The 21,528-nt window shown below is 44.6% G+C and overlaps 1 protein-coding gene across 1 annotated transcript; it reads left to right on the plus strand.

The window, feature by feature from the left end:
* Window positions 1-1,405: 1,405 nt before the first annotated feature.
* LOC118370219 (mitogen-activated protein kinase kinase kinase 2-like) lies at window positions 1,406-20,762 on the plus strand. The gene is made up of 15 exons (XM_052499173.1): window positions 1,406-1,800; window positions 7,530-7,608; window positions 7,780-7,898; window positions 8,121-8,261; window positions 11,952-12,065; window positions 12,439-12,535; window positions 12,859-12,989; window positions 13,605-13,684; window positions 13,806-13,966; window positions 14,127-14,339; window positions 14,558-14,706; window positions 14,780-14,911; window positions 15,122-15,251; window positions 15,506-15,683; window positions 16,603-20,762. The coding sequence occupies exons 2-15, from the start codon at window positions 7,557-7,559 to the stop codon at window positions 16,820-16,822; spliced, it is 1,917 nt and encodes a 638-aa protein (XP_052355133.1). The 5' UTR covers window positions 1,406-1,800; window positions 7,530-7,556; the 3' UTR covers window positions 16,823-20,762.
* Window positions 20,763-21,528: the final 766 nt, after the last annotated feature.

Genomic DNA, 21,528 nt, shown 5'->3' on the forward strand with positions numbered 1-21,528 from the left:
CTCTGATTGCTTCTTGAACTCTCTCAGTTGTATGTGGAATTTTTCTTCCTCTCTTCCACAGCGCCTGGTCATCCTCAAACAATCACCTCCCAATATCTGATCTCACCTGGAGAATAATTCACCAATCATAACGGAGAACAACAAAATACTAATCACACTTCCCTGGGGGGGTACCATTATCTACCTCATAGCTTTCTGACATACAGCTACCCACTCTCACTTGTACTGATCATCCAAAAAGGAAGTCCTTTATCCAGTCAAAAACCCTTCCTCCAACCCCCATGCTATCCAGTTTGATAAGCAGGCCCCCCTTCCCCATCATATCATAGGCCTTCTCTGAATCAAAGAAAATGGCTACCACCACCGCCTTATTTGCCTGTGCCTTCCGTATGACTGACTAGACCCAATACAGGATGCATCGTTCCGCTGCCTTTCCTGAATCTGATAACATTGGCCTCTGCTCTCCAGGAAGTACGTCAGCCTTTCTGTTATCCTCCTTTCCGTAAATTTACAGACATGAGCTGTCAACGCTATCAGTCTATAACATGCTGGATTAATAGGGTCTTTCCCTGGTTTCCGTATTCCGTCCTGCCACACCTTATTGTAAAGGTCCAATTCTTTTCCCATGATGTAACACATCTCCTCTGACCCTCTCTTTCCAACGCTGTCCCTCTTCCGTTAGATTATTTGAGCTGTGCACCTTCACAAATGTCTGAGCTAACATCTCTCTCTGCCTTCTCCATGTCTCTCATTGCAACAGTCTACCCACTATTCAGCACAGTGAGATCCCGATCTCGTATGACCCCACTCATCCTCGTAATCATACCTCTCCCACAGAAGTAGTCCTGCCTATGTTTCCACAGAAAGGGAATAGTTTGTTTTTCTAAATAAGAGTCCTTTTAATTTTGTGCTTTGGCCATTGCATCACTAACTGTTCGCCAGCAGGAGACTTAGTGGCACTGACGAAGCAACCTGGAGTTTGAAATGTTGGAGTAAAAACAATTACATACATTTCACATGATTTAAGTACTGTAGCTAAATTGTATTGCCCAAGTGTGAATGACGGGGTTAAATTGCAAAAACGTTGGAAGATTGAGATTGGAAGTGCATAGCAATGCACATAGTGAGATTGGAAGTGCATAGCAATGCACATAGTGAGATTGGAGGTGCATAGCAATGCATTCTGACCTATTTTGAATCAAAACGGAATAATGTGAGATTTCTACAATTATTGTATGAATATTTTAACTATAAAGTGCAGGACTCGGAGTGTAAGTTATTAACAAATATATTTATAACTATTTTTCTTTTTCGAGGTTACCTCTTCTGTCTGTGTTATTAATCTGACAGCCAAATCGAACGACCACATATTCTGATGACGAAACCAGAAGCACACACATTTCTCTGACATCAACAAACTTGTGTTGTGGTTGGACTCTTCCAACTAGGCTTGCTGTTATTATTGGGGGAAGATTGCAGCTGAGCTGTGTCGGTAGAACCGTTTTCATGTAGCTAGGTTTACAAATCAAACAGAAGTGTGGATTAAGTTCTCGTCAACGGATAGATAATCAAATGCTTGTTTTAATTTGTGCACGTCGCCATTGTCAGTTTTCACGGCGAAGAACGTCTTGCACAATACAAGCGTTAGTGATATCTTGGCCTGAAACTCTGGGCCTTGGACTCAAGTAAAGTTCGAAGCGGACTCTAAACTTCTGCTTTCTCAAAGACCGCTATCCGCGGGGCCGGGGCTCTTGTCGCTGGCCCTGTGGATGAGGAAGTGAAGATACAGAATCCACCCAGGTGAATTAGAAACATTTTAGTTAACCGTTACAATTTACAGAAGGATAGTACTTGACGAATTGATTTGCACGATGTGTGTGGCCCACGTCACGTAGCTAACTAGCTACGTACCGGTAGCAAGCAAGTTAATCGTGGAAAACATTTAGCTAGTTAACGTTAACCAGCTAACTCGACAACTTCCCTGTCAGGCGATGTAATCTAACGTTAGCTGTCTTTTGCAAATTGTTGATTGTAAATCAGATAATATCAGTTTGCTAGCACAGATGCATGTCACCGTCGATAACCAACTAACACGTTAGCTAGCTGTCAACTTCTGTCATGAACCGACTGGTTAGCTGTGCAGCTAGCAAATGAGGGTGTCTCATGTTGATTTGGATCGAAGTTTTTAGAGAGATAATGACCATAGTCATAGATCCGAGTGTTTGCTCAATTAGCTAGATAAGCGTGCATTGCTAACTTGCTTGAACGACAGCCTCATATGGGTTCGTTCCATTTGATTTCAATCACTTTTTGACCGCACCCCATTTTGTTTGAATGACACTTTAAATATTTGCCAATGGCAGAGGTGGTCAGAAAGCTAAAACATTTTAGTAGGTAGAGGGGTGTTCAAATTGAACAAATTTTTCACACGGGCAACTACACGGTAACAGTGACGCTGAGACTCAGATTTGTCAGACTCAGAAACAATTTCCACTTAACATTTTATAAAAACACATTCACTTAAGAACAGTGCAGATGCAAAGTAACAAAATGATGGCACAAACCTTCACTCTGTTACCAAAGTTTACACCTGCACTGTTCTTCAAGTAAATGTGTTTTTTTTGTAAAATGTGAAGTGGAAATTGAAAGTAGTCATTGTGCATTAAGTTCTATGGTTAGTTTAGCTTTGCAAATATTGTTTTTTGTTTGACATTTGAATGTGAAAAAGTCTGTCACACTGTTATTGTGAAATTGCACACCCCACCCTACATTGCCTAATAAATCAGACTTTGATACAAATGATTGGTATACAGTCTGAAACAAAGTACAGCAAAATTGTGGACATTTTCCTTACAAGCCAGAATGTTGAATAAAATTATATTTGAACTTACTCTACCGGTTGTCTGTGCGGTTGGTCGTTCAGCTGCTTAACATGTTTGTTAAAATATCAACAGGAAAGTATTGTTTACCTAACTTACTGAAGTAGACATTTCTATAACCTGCCACATGTAAAGACCTGTTGGTATGAGTGCGTGCATGTACTTCTGTCTTGTGCACATGCCTTCGGTCATAAGCAAACACATTTTGATTGCCCCACACACAGACCCACGTTTTGATGTCTGTTTAATAATACTTTCGTGTAGATATTTTGACCAGCTGAAGGGTCAAATATAATTTTATTCAACATTTGTTGGCAGAGAATGTAATGTTAATTTCTCTACCATAAGCTGCCTCCAACATTGATTTAGAGAATTTGGCAGTATGTCCAACCGGCCTCACAACCTCAGACCATGTGTATGGTGTCGTGTGGGTGAGTGATTTGCTGATGTCAATATGGTGGGGTTATGGTATGGGGCAGGTATAAGCTATGGACAACGAACACAATTGCATTTGATCGATTGGCAATTTGAATGCACAAAAATACCTCTACGAGATCCTGAGGCCCACTTCATTTTTTAAAGATGGGTCCACCCACTTGTTAGCCAGGCCCACCCACTGTGGAGACAGGCCCAGCCAATCAGAATTAGACAGATACTCCCCAGTTTCATCAGCAAGTCCTGATGGCCGGTCTCAGACGATCCCGCAGTTGAAGAAGCTGGATGTGGAGGTCCTGGGCTGGTGTGATTACACGTGGTGTGCAGTTGTGAGGCTGGTTGGACGTACTGCCAAATTCTCTAAAATGACATTTGAAGGGGCTTATGGTAGAGAAATCAAATCAAATTTATTTATATAGCCCTTCGTACATCAGCTGATATCTCAAAGTGCTGTACAGAAACCCAGCCTAAAACCCCAAACTGCAAGCAATGCAGGTGTAGAAGCACGGTGTCTAGGAAAAACTCCCTAGAAAGGCCAAAACCTAGGAAGAAACCTAGAGAGGAACCAGGCTATGTGGGGTGGCCAGTCCTCTTCTGGCTGTGCCGGGTGGAGATTATAACAGAACATGGCCAAGATGTTAAAATGTTCATAAATTACCAGCATGGTCGAATAATAATAAGGCAGAACAGTTGAAATTGGAGCAGCAGCACAGTCAGGTGGACTGGGGACAGCAAGGAGTCATCATGTCAGGTAGTCCTGGGGCATGGTCCTAGGGCTCAGGTCCTCAGAAAGAGAGAATTAGAGAGAGCATATGTGGGGTGGCCAGTTATCTTCTGGCTGTGCCGGGTGGAGATTATAACAGAACATGGCCAAGATGTTCAAATGTTCATGAATCAAATCAAATCAAATCGAATTTATTTATATAGCCCTTCGTACATCAGCTGATATCTCAAAGTGCTGTACAGAAACCCAGCCTAAAACCCCAAACAGCAAACAATGCAGGTGTAAAAGCACGAATAATAGTAAGGCAGAACAGTTGAAACTGGAGCAGCAGCATGGCCAGGTGGACTGGGGACAGCAAGGAGTCATCATGTCAGGTAGTCCTGGGACATGGTCCTAGGGCTCAGGTCCTCCGAGAGAGAGAAAGAAAGAGTAAAGGAGGGAATTAGAGAACACACACTTAGATTCACACAGGACACCGAATAGGACAGGAGAGGTACTCCAGATATAACAAACTGACCCTAGCCCCCTGATACATAAACTACTGCAGCATAAATACTGGAGGCTGAGACAGGAGGGGTCAGGAGACACTGTGGCCCCATCCGAGGACAGGTAGGATATAACCCCACCCACTTTGCCAAAGCACAGCCCCCACACCACCCAGACAGGATGACCACAACAGTGAATCAACCCACTCCGGTGACGCACCCCCTCCAGGGACGGCATGAGAGAGCCCCAGTAAGCCAGTGACTCAGCCCCCGTAATAGGGTTAGAGGCAGAGAATCCCAGTGGAAAGAGGGGAACCGGCCAGGCAGAGACAGCAAGGGCGGTTCGTTGCTCCAGAGCCTTTCCGTTCACCTTTTCACTCCTGGGCCAGACTACACTCAATCATATGACCCACTGAAATGAACATTCAATGATCTGGCAACAGCTCTGGAGGACATTCCTGCAGTCAGCATGCCAATTGCACGCTCCTTCAAAACTTGAGAAATCTGTGGCATTGTGTTGTGGCAGAACTGCATGATATGCCACACTTGTCAGGTGGATGGATTATCTTGGCAAAGGAGAAATGCTCACTAACAAGGATGTAAACAGATTTGAGAGAAATGTTTTTTGTGCGTATGGAGCAGTTCTGGGATATTTTATTTCAGTTCATGAAACATGTAACCAACTCTTTACATGTTGTGTTTATATTTTTGGTCAGTATATTAAATTGTTGCATGTTACACAGCATACTCTTGAATACAGGTTTAGTGTCATGTCAATCATAGATATATATTTCAGACCCCTTCAGACCACTGCAATTTAACTGGTGCATCATTGGCATTTTAAATTGAAATAACATTTTTACTTCCATTTACTACCACAACGATGGCAGCTGGTCCACTCACTGTCGAATGTCAACTTAAATGGGAATGTTGGTTCTATTATCTATATTTCTGTGATTTCAATAGGTTTCCTATGGAGGACTGATAGTATAATTTACAACAAATTATATTTCCATTAAAGTAAACATTTTTTGATGTGTGGACAATCCAATCATCTTTGTGCTACCAGTTTTGAACGTTGAAATGTTATTCCCATTTTAGTACATTTATCATACTCACCCTGTATTCAAGAGCCTCAATGTCTGTGTCTCAACCGATGGCCGGCACAACACAAGCATCACAGAAGATGTAAAATAGGGTGTCAAATAAGAGGTTTTAGATAATTGACGTTAAAATATTATTAAAGTAGTTTGACAACCCTGTTTGTAAGCTTTAAAATGTATATCAAACTGAACTGTTTATCATTTCCGGTGATGAAGACATGGATGTCTCATGGTAGGGTGGGGGTGTGCAAAATGGGTCATCTTTAAGCACCTCTATCTCCTAAATGTTTTGGCATTCGGGTCCAAAAGGTTACTTTCTGACCACTTCTACCATGGGCAAATATACACTGCTCAAAAAAAATAAAGGGAACACTAAAATAACTGGCTCCTGGATGAGCCAGTTCCTATGCTTCCTGGCTGATGTTTTGGTCACTTTTGAATGCTGGTTGTCTTTCACTCTAGTGGTAGCATGAGACGGAGTCTACAACCCACACAAGTGGCTCAGGTAGTGCAGCTCATCCAGGATGGCACATCAATGCGAGCTGTGGCAAGAAGGTTTGCTGTGTCTGTCAGCGTAGTGTCCAGAGCATGGAGGCGCTACTAGGAGACAGGCCAGTACATCAGGTGACGTGGAGGAGGCCGTAGGAGGGCAACAACCCAGCAGCAGGATCGCTACTTCCGCCTTTGTGCAAGGAGGAGCAGGAGGCGCACTGCCAGAGCCCTGCAAAATGACCTCCAGCAGGCCACAAATGTGCATGTGTCTGCTCAAACGGTCAGAAACAGACTCCATGAGGGTGGTAGAGGGCCCGACGTCCACAGGTGGGGGTTGTGCTTACAGGCCAACACCGTGCAGGTATTTGCCAGAGAACACCAAGATTGGCAAATTCGCCACTGGCGCCGTGTGCTCTTCACAGATGCAAGCAAGTTCACACTGAGCACATGTGACAGAAGTGACAGTCTGGAGACCCCGTGGAGAACGTTCTGCTACCTGTAACATCCTACAGCATGACCGGTTTGGTGGTGGGTCAGTCATGGTGTGGAGTGGCATTTCTTTGGGGGGCTGCACAACCTTCCATGTGCTCGTCAGAGGTAGCCTGACTGCCATTAGGTACCGAGATGAGATCCTCAGACCCCTTGTGAGACCATATGCTGGTGCGGTTGGCCCTGGGTTCCTCCTAATGCAAGACAATGCTAGACCTCATGTGGCTGGAGTGTGTCAGCAGTTCCTGCAAGAGGAAGGCATTGATGCTATGGACTGGCCTGCCCGTTCCCCAGACCTGAATCCAATTGAGCACATCTGGGACATCATGTCTCGCTCCATCTACCAACGCCACGTTGCACCACAGACTGTCCAGGAGTTGGCGGATGCTTTAGTCCAGGTCTGGGAGGAGATCACTCAGGAGACCATCCGCCACCTCATCAGGAGCATGCCCAGGCTTTGTAGGGAGGTCATACAGGCACGTGGAGGCCACACACACTACTGAGCCTCATTTTGACTTGTTTAAGGACATTACATCAAAGTTGGATCAGCCTGTAGTGTGTTTTTACACTTTAATTTTGAGTGTGACTCCAAATCCAAACCTCCATGGGTTGATACATTTGATTAACATTGATAATTGTTGTCTGATTTTGTTGTCAGCACATTCAACTATGTAAAGAAAAAAGTATTTAATAAGAATATTTCATTCATTCAGATCTAGGATGTGTTATTTTAGTGTTTCCTTAATTTTTTTGAGCAGTGTATATATATTTAATTCAAATGAAAAAGGTGACGCGGTCAAAAAGTGAATGAAATCAAATGGCACGACCCAATGTAAACTATATTTAGCTAGCAATGCAATCTGATTCTTGGTTGAATCGGCTTGCTAGTGAGTGACTAATTCTGTTGGTGTGCAATACTCAGATTTTACAGGAGAAAGGAACCCCTTTGATGGGAGAATCCTCTATCCTGGACTCCTGGGTGAATCAACGTGTCAAGATGAGTATGTACACTTCCTCCCAACACATAGACGCAGTTGTAATACATCTGAACTGTCATGCCATTAGGCCATATCTGATCATCTAAGGTGCCCTGGGAATGCTTTGCAATACTCTCTGTTCTATGGCTTCTATTCTGTGTTTTCTGTTCTGAGCTTTCGATCTGCCCCAAACAGACGAACAGGAGGCGCTGAACTCTATAATGCAGGACCTGGCCGAACTGCACCGCTCTAGCCGCCCTGCCATGACCCTATCTGACCTGGGAAAACCCAAGGCCTCTTCACCCAAAAATCAGGTCTGTCCACTTCTCAACTTGTCACTGATCAGAGAATACTCTCAATACAATAAATGGCATTTCTCTTCCTCATCCCCTTTCCTCTCATGAATGCTGATCTCTGTGTGTGTGTGTGTGTGTGTGTGTGTGTGTGTGTGTGTGTGTGTGTGTGTGTGTGTGTGTGTGTGTGTGTGTGTGTGTGTGTGTGTGTGTGTGTGTGTGTGTGTGTGTGTGTTTATACAGAACGATGTGCGAGTGAAGTTTGAGTACAAAGGGGAGAAGAGGATCCTGCAGTTCTTTCGCCCAGTCAGGCTGGATGACCTGGGGAACAAAGCCAAAGTAGCCTTCGGTCAGGCCATGGACCTGCATTACACCAACAATGAGGTACATAATCACGATAACATCATCACCAAGTCACAGTGGGGCTGGGCGGTATACCGTATTTTTACAAAAGACCGGTATTGATGTACAGACTAGTTTGGGTTTCAACTTGGCCTTCTATAACGGTATTTGAATATTTGGTTTGTGATACGCCGTGTGTAACGTCCATTGTTATTGTTTACGTTGCTACTTGAGTCATCTCTCACCATGGCACTTTCCACTCAGACCTAGCCCCTGCCTCTGCCCCTGAAGGAGCGCTGTTGTTGTTCCTCTATCCACAAGCATGTGTACTTTGTTTGTTTCATAGTAATAATAAAATACAATAATACAGTAAACCTTGAGACACTTGCGTTCTGTCTGCATGGTCAGTGCAGCAGATGCTACAATGATGTTGATGACAGCTATGATGTTTTCACTTGGCTTCTTAATATAAATCCTCTAGTGTTCTATAATGACACTATTAGTATGTGTTTCTTACATCTGCAAACAGCTCGTTTGTCTTTCCTTAGGAAGTTGGGCCTAAATCTTGTTTGCCGCTAATGGCTAGTTAGCTGGCTAGCTAGCTAATAAATGTACTGAGTAAGCGCAAACGTAACTAGTTGAACAGCCTGATAATACCAGTGATGGTGTAGACCTAAATCAAATCAAATCAAATTTATTTATATAGCCCTTCGTACATCAAGGAGTCATCATGTCAGGTAGTCCTGGGGCATGGTCCTAGGGCTCAGGTCCTCCGAGAGAGAGAAAGAAAGAGAGAAGGAGAGAATTAGAGAACGCACACTTAGATTCACACAGGACACCGAATAGGACAGGAGAAGTACTCCAGATATAACAAACTTACCCTAGCCCCCCGACACATAAACTACTGCAACATAAATACTGGAGGCTGAGACAGGAGGGGTCAGGAGACACTGTGGCCCCATCCGAGGACACCCCCGGACAGGGCCAAACAGGCAGGATATAACCCCACCCGCTTTTCCAAAGCACAGCCCCCACACCACTAGAGGAATGTCTTCAACCACCAACTTACCATCATGAGACAAAGCCGAGTACAGCCCACGAAGATCTCCCCACGGCACAACCCAGGGGGGAGGGAGGGGGGCAACCGAACAGGAAGATCACATCAATGACGCACCCCTCCTAGGGACGGCATGGAAGAGTACCAGTAAGCCAGTGACTCAACCCCTGTAATAGGGTTAGAGGCAGAGAATCCCAGTGGAAAGAGGGGAACCGGCCAGGCAGAGACATCAAGGGCGGTTCGTTGCTCCAGTGCCTTTCCGTTCACCTTCACACTCCTGGACCAGACTACACTCAATCATATGACCTACTGAAGAGATGAGTCTTCAATAAAGAGTTAAAGGTTGAGACCGAGTCTGCGTCTCTCACATGGGTAGGCAGACCGTTCCATAAAAATGGAGCTCTATAGGAGAAAGCCCTGCCTCCAGCTGTTTGCTTAGAAATTCTAGGGACAGTAAGGAGGCCTGCGTCTTGTGACCGTAGCGTACGTGTAGGTATGTACGGCAGGACCAAATCAGAAAGATAGGTAGGCGCAAGCCCATGTAATGCTTTGTAGGTTAGCAGTGAAACCTGGAAACCTGGCCCAGCCTTAACAGGAAGCCAGTGTAGAGAGGCTATCACTGGAGTAATATGATAACAATTTTTGGTTCTAGTCAAGATTCTAGCAGCCGTGTTTAGCACTAACTGAAGTTTATTTAGTGCTTTATCCGGGTAGCCGGAAAGTAGAGAATTGCAGTAGTCTAATCTAGAAGTGACAAAAGCATTGATACATTTTTGGACAGAAAGTTTCAGATTTTTGCAATGTTACATAGAGGGAAAAAAGCTGTCCTTGAAACAGTCTTGATATGTTCGTCAAAAGAGAGATCAGGGTCCAGAGTAACACAGAGGTCCTTCACAGTTGGGACCTAGAACTAGAATCTCTGTTTTGTCCGGGTTTAAAAGTAGAACATTTGCCGCCATCCACTTCCTTATGTCTGAAACACAGGCTTCCAGGGCGTGTGATTTTGGGGCTTCACCATGTTTCATTGAAATGTACAGCTGTGTGTCGTCCGCATAGCAGTGAAAATGTACAATTATGTTTCTGAATGACATCACCAAGAGGTAAAATGTATAGTGAAAACAATAGAGGACAAACCATCCACAGAGACCAGGCCAGAACTTGTCCGTGTAGACCTATTTGGATTTCTAATCTCTTCAAACGAATGTGGTGATCGATGGTATCAAAAGCAGCACTAAGGTATAGGAGCACGATGACAGATGCAGAGCCTCGGTCTGACGCCATTAAAAGGTAATTTACTACCATCACAAGTGCAGTCTCAGTGCTATGATGGGGTCTAAAACCAGACTGAAGCATTTTGTATACATTGTTTGTCTTCAAGAAGGCAGTGAGTTGCTGCGCAACAGCTTTTTCTTAAAATGTTGAGAGGAATGGGAGATTCGATATAGGCTGATAGTTCTTTAAATATTTTCTGGGTCAAGATTTGACTTTTTCAAGAGAGGCTTTATTACTGCCACTTTTAGTGAGTTTGGTACACATCCAGTGGATAGAGAGCCGTTTATTATGTTCAACATAGGAGGCTAAGCACAGGAAGCAGCTCTTTCAGTAGTTTAGTTTGAATAGGGTCCAGTATGCAGCTTGACGGTTTAGAGGCCATGAATATTTTCATCAATGTGTCAGGTGCTAGAGTATTAAAAAACCTGGGTGTCTCCCTTGATCGTAGGTCCAGAGTAGGGCAGAGTTGTGCAGACTCAGGACAACTGAGCTTTGGAGGAATACGCAGATTTAAAGAGGAGTCCGTAATTTGCTTTCTAATGATCATGATCTTTTCCTCTAAGAAGTTCAGGAATTTATCACTGCTGAACTGAAAGCCATCCTCACTTGGGGAATGCTGCTTTTTAGTTAGCTTTGCGACAGTATCAAAAATACATTTAGGATTTTCCTCAATTAAGTTGGCAAAATAGGATGATCGAGCAGCAGTGAGGGCTCTTTGATACTGCACGGTACTGTCTTTCCAAGCTAGTTGGAAGACTTCCAGTTTGGTGTGGCGCCATTTCCATTCCAATTTTCTGGAAGGTGCTTCAGAGCTTGGGTATTTTCTGTATACCAGGGAACTAGTTTCTTATGAGAAATGTTTTTTGTTTTGCAACATTTGGTTTAAAATAAAGCCTAGATTGTTTGCCCATATTGTGCAGCCCTACGTGACAGTGTGGAGATCTCAAATGAGTGCAAGAAATGCAGAAATGGATTAAAATGCAGGAAATTATATTTGGTTGAATTGAACACTATAAAAAGATTGGAGAAAGACACATTGAAGTCACTTAGGATGTATGTGTTGCCACTATAGGGTCATAAAGCAAATTTAGAACTTATTATTCATAACATAAAATACTGTCATGCCGTCCAATATTTTGTAAATACCGTGATATGATATTTGGGCCATATAGCCCAGCCCCAAGTCACAGTGTTGGTTTCTGGCAGTCAAATAAGCACCAAAAGCCAAAATCCTCAACATGTCTGAGCGAGATAATTTATTGTTCTGAGAGAAACGACCAATATACCTTCCACTTCTCTTTCACTTCCTTCTCTTCCTGCCGTTTTGCTCTTGTTTCTTCCTCTTCTTCCAAGCTGATCTGTCTGTTTCCCTTTCTGTGGTTCTCTCCCCTCCTCCCTCCCAGCTGGTGATTCCTCTGACCACTCAGGATGACCTGGACAAGGCTGTGGAGCTGCTGGATCGCAGCGTCCACATGAAGAGCCTGAAGATCCTCCTGGTGCTCCAGGCCTCCTCTCAGGTTAGGACCACAGAGTTGGGAGTGCTGATCTAGGATCAGTTGAGCCTTTTGGATAATAATGAATAAGATTACGCGGACAGGTCCTAGATCATTACTTCTACTCTGAGAGGCTTGGTGGATATGGGCCTAGACCAGATCACAGCACAGTGACTGTAGGGAATCGCACACAATCCATAGCATACTGCTGTACTGGCTGATTGACCCATCAACAGCTCACTATGTTCAGCACACTTTCTTGAGTATTTACATGAATGAATCATCTTAAGACCTTTGTTTAAGCTGACATAAAGGCATTGTTTTATTCTGTAAAAGAAAGGGTTGTATAGTAAAACTGTTTTGATATGGATGGATGGTGTTTAATTTCTCCTCTCAGACCTCCACGTCCAGCATGGACCTGCTGCCCCCACACGAAGACCTGGACAACACCCGCTTCAGGGCCACAGACAATAAAAGCATGCTGGCTTTGATAGGTGTGTCATCAACTCTGTGGTGTTTTCAATGACGTGTGTGTGTGTGTGTGTGTGTGTGTGTGTGTGTGTGTGTGTGTGTGTGTGTGTGTGTGTGTGTGTGTGTGTGTGTGTGTGTGTGTGTGTGTGTGTGTGTGTGTGTGTGTGTGTGTGTGTGTAATTAATGAATTCATCTGCGAAATTGTCCTAGTAAATACTTTCCATTTCTTTCTCCAAATCCATTTGCTTCATGACATTAGACGCATCCAAAACACATCGTCTTTCACCACCAGTCAGTCTAGTAGTAAGTCTTCAGCTAGAAATGTGTGTAATTGTCTTTCATCCAGGGTCCCACTCCGGGGACCGCAGCTCTCCCCCTCCAGGCTACATTCCCGATGCCCTCCAGCAGGTGGCCAGAAACGGCTCCTTCACCAGCATTAACAGCGAGGGAGAGTTCATTCCAGAAAGCATGGACCAGGTAACCTCACCTATAGAGATGGATAGAGGACTCTTTATCCATCTAACCTGTTTTAGCATTGACATTGCCTTTTAGGACTTCCACCATTTTTTAAAGTAGTCAACTGTTTGGGGTATTCCTATGGGTTGGGCGATCAGCCAATCAGAGCGTTGTCTTCTTCAAATTGGGTTGCCTATGGTTTGTAAATGGCTTTTAAGCTACATCACCGCCATCTAGGGGCTGTAATAAATGAGTGACACGATTTTGTCCAGGACTCCAGCACTGCAGTTGGTGGTAAATCACAAATATCAGCTTCACTCTTCTTTTTTTTTATACACAAAAGACGGAAATGGACTACTTTAAAATGGAGATGGCCTCAATGGCGATGCCCATGCTCTCACAGATGCCATAATGGCACAGATACAAAGATGAATCATCTATCTCTATGACCTCACCTCTGAGACTGGGGAAAGATGGAGACAGGGGCCCAGATTAGGAACAGTCATACTAAGGCCTGGTCCTAACACTCTCGCCTACTCGTAACTGGCCTTCATTACCACTGTTATGAACATTTTTATTAACATGTTCAGAGTATGACAAATAACAGCAGTCACAAACTCAATCTCTCCTTTCTAGATGCTGGACCCTCTGTCAATGAGCAGTCCAGAGAACTCTGCATCAGGGAGTTGTCCCTCACTGGACAGCCCACTGGACAGGTGAGTCGTGAACATCCAACTGAAAACCACATAGCCAGCATGCATTGTGGTAACCTTCAACACTTCATCTTCTGAATCAAACTGTTTTTAAAGCATGTATTCCTCCTGTATTTCCTTGCAGTGATAACTATCCTAAGTCACGTATGCCCCGGGCACAGAGCTACCCAGACAACCACCAAGTTTACCCAGAGTATGATATTCCAGTGTTTGAGAAGTCGGGGAAAGGGGGCACTTACCCAAGGCGATACCACATTTCCTTTGGCCTTCAGGACTACAGTGATGGTGAGGGACCAACAAAAAAAAACAGACCCTCTCTAAAACAAAATTCCTATTCAATTCAACCTTAAATCCGGCTGTCCCGAGTCCGAATCTTTATTTTTAGAGTATGACAGAAAACTATTGTTGTTTACCTTCATTCTCCCTCTCCCATCCTCCCCTGCAGGGCGAAAGACGTTCCCACGAGCGCGGCGGACCCAGGTCCACGGTTTCCATTCCCCGGTCAGTTTCAGCCCCACAGAGCAGTCTCCCAGCACCAGCAGTGGCAGCAGCATATTCACCCCAGACCTGGAGGAGCCCGGGGGTCGCAGACGCAGGGGCAGTGACATTGAACCCAACCCCACCCTCTCCGTTATGGACATCAGCCCACCCAGCCGTTGTGAGTAGAGCTGGCTGGGGGAGAGAATAGGGAGGGTGGGAGAAAAAGGACGGATTGAGAATTGAGAGAAGAATGCTTATGTGGGGGTGGAAGAATGGAAGAAAGTTAATGTGGAAGGATAGCTGGTCTGGCCAGGTAGCTGCTCAGCACTTTGCAACAAACGTATTTCTTGGAAGCGCACACAAATGACTTGATTGATTTCCCCCATGTGTCCCCAGCTCCACGTGCCCCTACGAACTGGCGGCTAGGTAAGCTGCTGGGTCAGGGTGCGTTTGGCCGGGTCTTCCTGTGCTACGATGCAGACACGGGCAGAGAGCTGGCTGTTAAACAGGTCCAGTTTGACCCAGAGAGTCCCGAGACCAGCAAGGTGAGTGGAACAGAGATTGTGTTTGTCGAGAGTTGTGTACACTGTGCACTCAACATATCTTGTCTATCTGCAGGAGGTAAGTGCCCTGGAGTGTGAGATCCAGTTACTGAAGAACCTGTGCCATGAACGGATCGTCCAGTACTATGGCTGTCTACGAGACTCCAACGAGAGAACTCTGTCCATCTTTATGGAGTACATGCCCGGGGTAAGTGTGTGTGTATACGGTTGAATAACTGAACTTAGACCAACTCAATCCTGTCTCCGTCCACCAGTGTGGCGATGTCGGCTGTGTTCCAGGTTGTATTTGTTTCAGTGAAGTTTCACAGATGACCGGCACGGCGCTGCTGCAGTAACGATGACCTGGAACGGACCCGCCGGTTGCTTTAACTCCCATATGGTCACCCTCTGTCCCCAGGGCTCCATCAAAGACCAGCTGAAGTCGTACGGGGCCTTGACGGAAAACGTGACGCGTAGGTACACCCATCAGATCCTGGAGGGAGTGTCCTACCTCCACAGCAACATGATCGTCCACAGAGACATCAAAGGTACAGAAGGAGAAGGGGATAAATGGATGGAATATTAGAGTAAAATGTTGCTGATTACGATAGGAAGGACCATTATCATGAATGAGAGTGCTGGGCCCCATATTCTGGTTCACGTAGTGCTTATAACAGAATGTTGATGGGTATTGAGGGGAGCATTGCTGTAACTCAAGCAGTGCCTTCTGGGTAATGTTTCTTATGAGAGAATGTACCTACACCACCTCCTTACCTCTTCCTGTCCCTCCCTCTTGTTCCAGGGGCCAACATTCTGCGGGACTCTGTGGGAAACGTGAAGCTGGGGGACTTTGGGGCGAGCAGGCGGCTACAGACCATCTGTCTGTCAGGAACAGGGATCAAGTCAGTGACTGGTACTCCCTACTGGATGAGCCCAGAGGTGATCAGTGGAGAGGGCTATGGCAGGAAGGCTGATATCTGGTAAGACTGATTATTACTGAGGCAGACTTACCAGCAAAGTAGTTTCCACCTCCTTGTCTCCTCTTTCAAACCATGGGCTGAGACTTAAAGCCCACATGCAGTCTTTGTATTTAAAAAAAAATTGCTGTATGGCTAAAATGTAATGAAAATAACTCATACATTTTATTTTATCATGTATTTCCCCGAGCGTCCCTTCGCCTTGCTCCGTCTGATCGTGTGGGCGTTAGGGAACACACATTTTGAAGATATTTGGATACACACCTGTGATTAGCTAATAGGATGGTCTAGAGCCCACCCACCCCCTTACCCAAATGACCAGTCATTGGTCTATTATAATCAGATCCCATTGTCATGTGGGCCAAAAGTTCCATCCCACCTGAACAGGCTGAAATTCCAGGCATTTTTTTCAAACCCCTCTTACACCAAAAGCTCATTATAATTTGTACAATTTCAGACTGTTATTTTCACCTCATAGTGTGGAAATATCATAACAGAACATGAAAATCTAGTTTAATTGCACTGTACCTTTAAGAGGTTTCATATGATTTTCAATAAAGTCTCTTTAAATTAGTGGTCAGAAAGGAGAGGGGATCTGGAAAGGAGATTATGGTAGATGAGTGTAACAGCCACTGTCATGTAAATCTTGGTGAGATGAGAACCAATAACGATCTTGATGTGTTGAGTGGGAGGCTGGTGGGAGGAGCTATAGGAGGACGAGCTCATTTTAATGTCTGGAATGGAATTAATGGAGCAGAGTATCAAAAGGTTTGGTACCATTCCATTGATTCCATTCCAGCCATTACAATGAGCCTGTCCTCCTATAGCTCCTCCCACCAGCTGCCTCTGGTGGGATGTCATGTCAACTGTTGATGAGGAGAATGATGATGATGTTGGCTAATGTCAGTGGTGTCCTCTCCAGGAGTGTGGGTTGCACGGTGGTGGAGATGCTTACCCAGCGGCCCCCCTGGGCTGAGTTCGAGGCCATGGCGGCCATCTTTAAGATCGCCACCCAGCCCACCAACCCCTCGCTGCCCGCCCACGTCTCTGACCATGGCCGTGACTTTCTCAAGCGCATCTTCGTGGAGTCCAAGCTGAGGCCCTCGGCCGACGACCTTCTGAGGCACATCTTTGTTCACTAGCCCCTTCCCCCTGACCCCTGAACTGCCAGAGATGTCCTTAGATGATTCGCTGCCTCTGACTCCCCCTGACTCCACCCTCCCAGCTCCAGACAGAAAGCCCCCATTGGACCAGAGAGGACTTGGTGGGAGGTATCCATCTGGTGATTGGATGAGGTGGGTAGCGGTGGGGACTACAACTCCTGCGTCTCTGTTTTTAGGAGACTGGCAAGGAGGAATTAATGAAAGAACTCATTTACAGAAAAAGTTGCACCTTAATTTCAGAAATATGGTAAGTTGCTCAACCAAGATGACAAAATAACCTGTTTTGAAAATGTTTTTATGATTAATATCTCCTGCTTTTGATTGTGGAGTGGGACTCAGTCACTCTGCACTTAGCTCACTGAGCCCACGTCTGTGTTTCTGATCTGGACCTTAGTGGAGATTTGAGGTGATGATCATGATAATCTGGGCCACGTTTAGTAGGCAAACGTTGTGGAACACATTGCAGATAGAGGTGGCATGACTAGAGCCGAAACGATTCCTTATTCTACATATCTTAGGGGAAGGTTTGTTTTACATGCTATATCGATCTGAGCGTTGCATAACGTTGTGTCCTGCTGAACGCACCCCTAGTGTGGTCCTGACTCGACCCAGAATGTACAGCTGAAAACCCATAGCACGCTGCTATCGAATCCACAACCAGAACACCGGGTGAGGAGAACACTCCCCCCCCCACGCTTCCTGTAACACTGCTGCCTACGTTGCTCCCCCCTCACTTGCACATTCACAGTCCATGTAGAGCACCCAGAACTCAACGATTCTTCTTACTTATACTGTAGACATTCTCTCGATGCTGAAAAAATGCTTTTGTTGCTAGGATCCCTCGCTTTACTTCAGTCTGTCCCGCGACAGTTGTGAGTGTCCGTCTGTTCCTCTGCTGTGTCAGTCAGGTCGCCTGTCTGTCAGGGTCTGTTGTCAAATCCTCTCCCAGCCTTTTGTTCTTTGCCTTGTGCCTTTTTTAGCAGTGTAGGAACATGTCTAGTTGAAACGTTTTCGGTATGCATCAGACGAGTACCAGCCTATTTACGGTGCGGATCATATCCAAGTGTTGTGGCACTGTTCTCTGTCTTCTCCTCACCAGGGGTTATAGGTCTCTTACTGACCTCAGATCAGATACAATCGAGACACACCAAAGCAGAAACCTAGAGTGCTCATCATAATGGGTTTGGTGCTTCAGTTCTTAACAGAAATGCATCTGAACTCTGTGATTGGCCGTGTGGTACTACGAGGCCAGTTGATTGCCTAAAGTTTAGGCAGGCCTTAGTTGATTGGTCAAAGGTACATTATGGCATTTTAAAACCGGAAGAGTGGAGAACCGCTAGCCAATTAGGATGCTTGTTACTCAGTTGTAGGCATACTGTATGTTCATATCAGGTACTACTTTGTGCTGAAGCACTATGTTAGCCAGTTTACATCTTGACTAAGATACTACTGCACTGAACAGTACTCAGCAAAAAGCTCTGCAATTATGCCAATATCAATACTCGACAGTACTGGTGAATACTCAGTTATACTCCACAGTGTTGGACACCATCTGGTACTATTGTGCCCTCTTGCCCTACAATGCCTTGCGAAATAAAGTACTGGTATGTTGTAGTAGTATGTGCTGTGTCATGTCTCACATGCTGCTCCTCTCAAACACTCCTTTAGCATGCGCACACACACCAGAGCAGTTTTCAGTATGTTTCAGTTGGGGATGGGCTCGACTACTCGATTCTCGATTTGTATTGGAAATTTGCAAATGCAACTATTTAGCAGGTTCAAATGTCAACATTTCAAACTCTAATATGTGTTTTATTGTTTGGAGTGTGTCAAGTGCACTGCAAATATCTCATTTAAAAAAAAACATCAATTGAAGCAATGATAGCATACTGCAAGATGGTTTTGCCAGCAGCCCTGTTTTGTACTTGCATGTGAGTACTCGAGTACCTGAAATGGTTTGCATGAGAATACTCAGACATTTTTTTTCCAGATGTCAATCCCTGGTTTCAGTGCTGTACTCAGCCATACCTCAACATTACTAACAAGTAGACTTATTTAAAATCACAGCAGTGCTACCTGTTTTGTGCTGCTTTGCACAGTGAATGTCAGATATATTTGACCCTTATTTTCTAGATGCAGAAGGATAGGTATTGGATGACGACCTCGTCCTTTTTTAAATTAGTGATGGAAGTGGCTGTCTATTTGACTCCAGGGGGTGTTGTTGTCATTGTCTGTAAGCTAACCCATAGGTACTCACGGTATGGAAACACAAGCTCTTTTGTGTGAGGAGTTCAGGAAACCTACTGATCAACTAGCCTGAAATATGATCGAGCATTTCTCCCATCACCTAGGCATTAACTCCCCCTCAACTCCCCCTAAGTCCGGTCTCTCTCGCCCGCTGAAGGGGTGCTGGTTAAGAAAAATAATTGTCATTATTTTAGTCTGAGAAGCAAAATAGCGACCGTGCGTGTTATCGGCTAAGCTGGTCCCCAAGAAGCTAGACCCCTTCCTTACCCTCCTGCATTGCCTGTAAAAATGAAACTGAACATTTCCATTGGCACTGGACTCGCTGAGATCAACTGTCAACAGAAATAGTGACGCCATATGCACTATTTAAAACTGGTACATAAATGCGTTCTCTACCGCTCGCTTCTTCAAGGTTACTCATTGGACGACGGACTTCTACTCTGTTGAGCATAGACTGTCTTGTGTTGTTTCTGTTAGCGATGACCTTTTTTGCACATTTTTTAAAGACTTCAGATTTTTTACACTGATTGTAATACTTTTGCTTCTGTGTATGTGGGTGTGAGTGGATGTGTGTGAATGTTGTATGTGAATGTCTGTGGGTGTGTTGCACAAGGATCTTAGTCAGGAATGTAATGTTTCATTCTCACCACCAGGTGGCCTCATTTACCATTGTGGATTAACACTCCCTTGTTGAAATGAGAAGTCTACTCTGAACACAGACTTACTTGGTGGCTGTCCTTCATTTGGTTTTTAATTTCACACCCCCACTCAGAGGGACTGTTAGTTAGTGATAGTAGTGTATGGTAGACGAGGCCTGAATCCCAAAACCCCTGCTCCTTACTTGTGTAGATCTGAGAGGATTGGACAGATGGGTTTGGGATTTGGGAAAGACTTAAAGTAAAAGGCAGTGAACTGAGATACATATGATAAGGAACCACATGGTATTCCCCTGCTTCTTCTAGAAAACCAACAAGGTACAGACAAACTATACCAATATGGTCCAATATGTGCTTTTATAAGCAACTGCTGACACTCCAGGGTGCTGTAAGCACTTCTCTCGTGTGTGTGTGTGTGTGCTTGACTGTGTACTGCAATTTGTGCTCAAATGACACTTGGGGGTGCCCAAAATGCCTTGCGCATTCGGACTGTAAAAAAATATATAGTTGAAGAAAAATAATGTGCCCCTTTTTAAAAAGAAAGATTACACTTATATCCCACACATTTGTTTTCTGTGTATTGTAAAAGAAGCCATGTTTATAATTCCATTTGGTTTGTGACCAATACGCCTGTTTTTATCAGAACTGTATATCAGTGGTATGCATCATTTTTTAAATATATATTTTTATTTTTAAATGGGAGATTTTATGCATGGTTGGATCCTGAGGAGAGGTTCAATGGTGGCGGGAGGCCCATTGGTTTTAGCCTGAGTGCCAGTCTGTCTGTGCCACCATACTAATTCCATGTCACTCATTGTTTGGCTTGTCAAATGATAGCAATGGAGCAAACAAGAACAGATCTGGGACCAGGCTAAGGCCTATTGGCTCCTCTAAATGAATGCTGAAGAGAGGAGACATCTTGATGGAAAAGGGTTGGGAGAGACTGTCAGTCTGTTGGCACTTTGATGTGTTAATAATTATGATGACAATGAAAATAATAAAATATATTTATTTCACCTGTTTTTGTACTTTTTTTTTTTGTTGCAAAAAAATGTATTTAACCTGTTTTTGAGATTTATGAGCACAATATATTATTTTGTAAAGGCAGTGACAGGCCTACTACAGGTTTGATTGTATCATGTGAGCCTTTTAGGACATGCATGTTGTTGACAGGCAAGTATAAGCAGTTTTTCCGCTAATGGACAACCGTGAAACTTGATAATTTGCACTGAAATTTATCCAAACTATTGTTGTCTTTTGATTTCTTGGCTCCATGTGAAGTGTATGAGCTATTAGCAGTGTTTCCCAAACTCTCCTGGGGACCTCAGGTGGTGCACATTTGTGTTTTTGCCCTAACACTACAAGGCTGATTCAAATAATGAACTAATTTAAGCTTTGATTATTTGAATCTGCTGTGTAGTGCTAGGGCAAAAAACAAAACGTGGGACAGAGTTTGTGAAACACAATTAGTGACAGGTCTGAGTCTCACACCCACACTGCCCTGAGCCACCTAGATAAGACAAATACCTATGTTCATTGACTGCAGCTCAGCGTTCAGCACCATTGTCCCTTTAAGCTCGTCACCAAGCTTAGGACCCTGAGGGCTGATGGGCTGACCCCAGGTGGGGTCACCTCTGCCTTGCTGTCCCTCAACACGGGGGGCCCCACAGGGGTGTGTGCTTAGTCCCTTCCTGTACTCCCTGTTCACCCACAACTAACACCAAGTTTGAGACACGAAGGGGGTAAGCCTGATCACTGGTGACAATGAGACGGCCTACAAGG

This window comes from Oncorhynchus keta, chromosome 37, assembly GCF_023373465.1.
Source record: "Oncorhynchus keta strain PuntledgeMale-10-30-2019 chromosome 37, Oket_V2, whole genome shotgun sequence".
NCBI lineage: Eukaryota > Metazoa > Chordata > Actinopteri > Salmoniformes > Salmonidae > Oncorhynchus > Oncorhynchus keta.